Here is a 4382-nt window from a genome sequence, read left to right on the forward strand (position 1 = left end):
CGCTATAAAGACTGAAAAAAATAAACATCAAACCAGAAATTGTTCTCTTCAAACTGTAAATTATAAATGATCCTGAGAGAATATTCAGGGTGTTAAGGATTTTCCTGCTCTACTGTTAGCTCTATACAAGAGAGGAAGAGCGATTCTTTTTTAATTTCGGTTTCGCTGACACAGCTTTCGCAGAAATCTCGCTGTAGTCGTTTTCGTCGACAAAAGGAATAGAAAAATCGCCCTCCGCGTCTTCCCCAATTTTGTTCTGCGTCATTTCGTGAAGGACGCGTGGCTCTCAGCGTGGGTCATCCACGCGGAACACATTCGCGCTATGTGATTGGCTGTTGTCTAATCCCCCTCGAGATCTGTGGTGTTAAAAATAACTCGAGACGAATTACCTATGGAATAGGGTGTATATGGGGGATGCCCTCTCTGTCCCCGTTATAGTCTCTTGGTAGGTACAGATTAGTGAATAATCTGTAGGTTGCGCTGTTTCCCAGAATTAACTGTAGGCTTTTAGCCAATGAGAAGACAGATGGTGACTACAATGTAAAATAAAATAAATAACTTGTTAATTATTTCAAAATAGTGATATGGGGTATTTAGGATAAATTTATAATTATTAAGATAGAAGATACTGAAAACAGAAACCTCTAATTTTGTTTTGTATTGTTTTGTTTTTCACCTAACCCAACCTATTTAAACTCTCTTTTTAGTTAAGCAAACAGCAGATACTATCAATTCTTTGGAAGCTCTTGCAAATCAGAACGAGATGAAATACGGTGTGATGGAGGGTGGATCAGTGAAAAAATTCTTCGAGACTTCTGAAAACTCTCTGTACAGAAAAATGTTTTCTCACATGAGGGAATATAAGACGTTTGTTCCTAATACCACAACAGGAGTAAAAAGGGCCAGGGAAGAAAATTACGCTTACATAACAGAGTACCCGTATCTGGAGTACCACAATCAACAGAAACCATGCAACACAAAATTGCTGAATAATCTGATTCAGACCAAAAGCTATGGTCTTGGGCTTCAGAGGAATTCACCGTATACCAATAGAATAACCGTCGCGATTCTGAAGGTAAGGGAAATTGTATTTGTAATGTATAAATTAGTTTTCGATCGTATAAACCGCCCTCGTGACAGAATTACTTTGAAAACTGCTATTCCCTCTCTGGATGGATCGAGGGCTGTTGGATGATACCCCCGCTATCAGGTTTTCGACGAATAGTTTCTGTTTGTATAGGGCTTGGCACCCTGATAAATTTTCTCTAACTAGAGCACCATTTTCTTTACTCTTGACTGAGTTGTTTTCGTGGCTAGCTATAATAGTTGCTGGAAAACATATTAAAAACTTTAAGTTTTGTTAAGAGTGAATTTCCGGTTGCATTTCATTTTTCTTTGAAAAGGAGTTAATTTGAGTGGAAAGAAAGTATTTAGGGAATAAATATACACATAAACCACTTATAAATCTGCTAACCGGTCAGGGGCACCTCTCCCTGTTGTTTTCTCACCAAAAAAAGCAAAATAATTATAACAATAATAATAAAATATATTATCTACATTTTACCAAGGATTCTCAACTAATAAAGATATTTTTGAAAGAAACAAAATAAAGCCAAATTTAGAAGAAAACTTTCAAAATGCTGTATCTGTAGATCCAGGCAATGCCTCTCTAAGGCCAATCTTCTCTGTGTCAGTGGTTATTCTTCATGATTAGCCCCAGCCGGCCAGGATAGGATGCCTGTGGCTCAATTACAATTGCCTACTATTGTTGTGTAATGAGTGTAGCGTGAACATACCAGAGGTTTTAATTTTTTCTCATATAGTTGCGAGAAAAGAACTTCATTGAAAAAACTCGCCGAACTTGGTGGGATGATCGCAGTAAGTGTCCAAAGCCCTCGCAGTCTAAGACTGGCAACACACAGCGTCTTGACCTGAACAACTTGGCCGGAGTGTTTATTATTTTACTGGGTGGTGTGGTCGTCTCCCTTGTTTTGCTTATCATTGAGAGGCGCTGCAAGAATTTGGTTGATATGTTAACCAATGGCCAGGTAATTAATAATAATAATAATAATAATTAATAATTAATTAATAATTAATAATAATATGAACAGACCATTTCTAAGTTGCTCTAAGCCCCTGTTTCGAAGCGAGGCTAAGTGCGAAGGCATTGATATACAAAATAAATTTTTATTCTCATGCTAATAAAACTCGTTATTACTAGAACGGTTGTACACTTAGACTCATTTTGAAACTGAGAGTTTTACGAACTCGCAAATGGCCTGTTTTAATCCTTTGATTTGAGTCGTTAGCACTTTGTTCCTTTTTCTTGTTTTACAATTCACTTTTTTTCATCATTCCATACATATCATTTTAGCATACTTTTCACAAAAAAAATAATAGTAACAATAAACACTCATACTTCTTTCCAATCCATGGGCCGAGTATTAAAACGAAATATGAAATCACGGTGAAAAAAAATAAACTCTTGATGTGAATCAAGGGCAGAACACTCTCGGCTTGACCTGCTAATGTTGTTTGAAATTGTGTTTACGAACATACAGTATACATAAAAGTACATAATTGTATAAACATTGGATATGAACTTTAAAATGAATTTCATGATAAAAGCAGAAATGCACACAGCGCGCAAAACATAATCGTTATGCATATTTGGAACCCCCCTTGGGAGTAAAGAAAGTCTGATACCTCACTCAAAACGGTAAAGTAATTTCAAATTTCAGACAGCATTTGGCAGGAAATGACTCAATTGTCGCTATGCGAGTTGTTTGATTTCTGTTTGATGCCATGAAATTCATTTTTCCTCGCAGCTTGCCTTAAAACGACGCTTTAGTCGCGAATCTCAAGAATCAACTGATCACAACAATCTCAACCGAGTACGGGTAGGGGTGGTACTCTCACAGGGTGACAGAGTACTTAGACCAGTGGCCAAGCAACAGCCTGAACCATCTGGCTGGAAGAAGTGGTTTGGCAGGGGATAAAGGTACAGTTTCATTCAACAGAAGTTGGCTGACGTTCCAGCGAAATTTCCTCGCAAACTTTTTAGCGAACTTTCTCGAGAACATTCGACGAAATTTGGCGAAATTCGCTTTTATTCCTGTTGCAAATTACTGTATTGCAGACAGTTTTTACATGACGTCACGGCAGCCAGATTGGTGTTCCAAAACAATGAAACGGCGGTTATGTTGGTGTACCTAGAGGGAGTTGGACTATTTTCTTATGTAAACAATTTCTTTTGTTCCAATGAATTTGCATAGATGCTGGTCACGTGAGCGAAAACGCCCTGTAAATGGTTTCTGTCATACATTGTATAATGACGGGTAGGGGGAACGTGCGGGGCAAAAAAAAAAACATTGATTATATTAGAACATAGATTATCAAAGAATTCAGATAAGGAGGCCTATTGATCAAAAACTGAAATTGCCTAGGGAATGCCTTAGAATGTTTTGAAGGTATGAAAGAATTAAATACCGTAAAATTCCGAAAATAAGCCCCTCCAAATATAAGCCCCATAAACTCGTAATGCAAAAAACCCTCCGTTAACTCGCCCCTCCAAATATAAGCCCCCCGGGGGCTTTTACTTGGAAATTGCCCTCAAATACAAAGTAAAACAAAGCAAAAACGGCAAATTTCCTTCCAAATATGAGGCTAGCCCAAGCGATTTTGAAACTCAAATGTCCCTCCGAATATAAGCCCCTCCAAAAATAAGCCCTTCAAAAAGAGCCTTTGAAAAATATAAGCCCCGGGGCTTATTTTCAAAATTTTACGGTATTCCCGGAAAGCTTAGGAAGGGTAGCTTTTAAACAAAGATTAGGCGTGCTTGGTTTTAAATTTGTTTCTTTAGAAGGAACATAGTCATAAACAATAGGCCTCAGTATTGACAGGGATATAATTGCTTTCTCTGATTTCTGTTTCAAGTGTCGTAAGGCCAATGGCAAGCTAAAAGACGATAACGAATACATACCCATGGAAAACATCAGACATGTTGAGCCAGGCATTAAACAGCCAAATGTGATCAATCTCTACCCCCTTGACAAGTATGCGTGCGCACCTGAGAGCAAACTGTAGAGGACTGGTAAGGAAACCAGATTGCTCGAGTTCAGCCGAGAACTTGAAGCCGGTACAGTCCTGATTGCAGAGATACTTGCAGAGACTACTCGACTAATGATACTCAGCTGCTTCAATGAGGCTGGCAGTGCATTCATCTCTCAGATACCGTAAATGTGTAGGAAAGGTAGTTATAAGATTATACTATTGCTTTTAATAATATTTTAATGTCGCAACATGCCTATTGATAAACACTTAAAAATATTTATACCAATTGTTTTCTTTCGTAAGTTATTAAAGACATCTGTTGAATTCGC

At 37.9% G+C, this 4382-nt stretch overlaps 1 protein-coding gene across 1 annotated transcript in view; it reads left to right on the forward strand.

Moving 5' to 3' along the window:
- LOC140953318 (glutamate receptor 2-like) overlaps positions 1 to 4076 on the forward strand; it is a 28825-nt gene extending 24749 nt beyond the window's left edge. The window contains exons 13-16 of the mRNA XM_073402811.1: positions 708 to 1075; positions 1824 to 2048; positions 2829 to 3001; positions 3937 to 4076. Of these exons, the coding sequence (XP_073258912.1) occupies positions 708 to 1075; positions 1824 to 2048; positions 2829 to 2999 (764 nt within the window). The 3' untranslated portion in view covers positions 3000 to 3001; positions 3937 to 4076. The remainder of the gene's footprint in view (positions 1 to 707; positions 1076 to 1823; positions 2049 to 2828; positions 3002 to 3936) is intronic.
- The last annotated feature ends 306 nt before the right edge of the window (positions 4077 to 4382 follow it).

The sequence above is a fragment of the Porites lutea genome, chromosome 11 (assembly GCF_958299795.1).
Source record: "Porites lutea chromosome 11, jaPorLute2.1, whole genome shotgun sequence".
NCBI classification, from domain to species: domain Eukaryota; kingdom Metazoa; phylum Cnidaria; class Anthozoa; order Scleractinia; family Poritidae; genus Porites; species Porites lutea.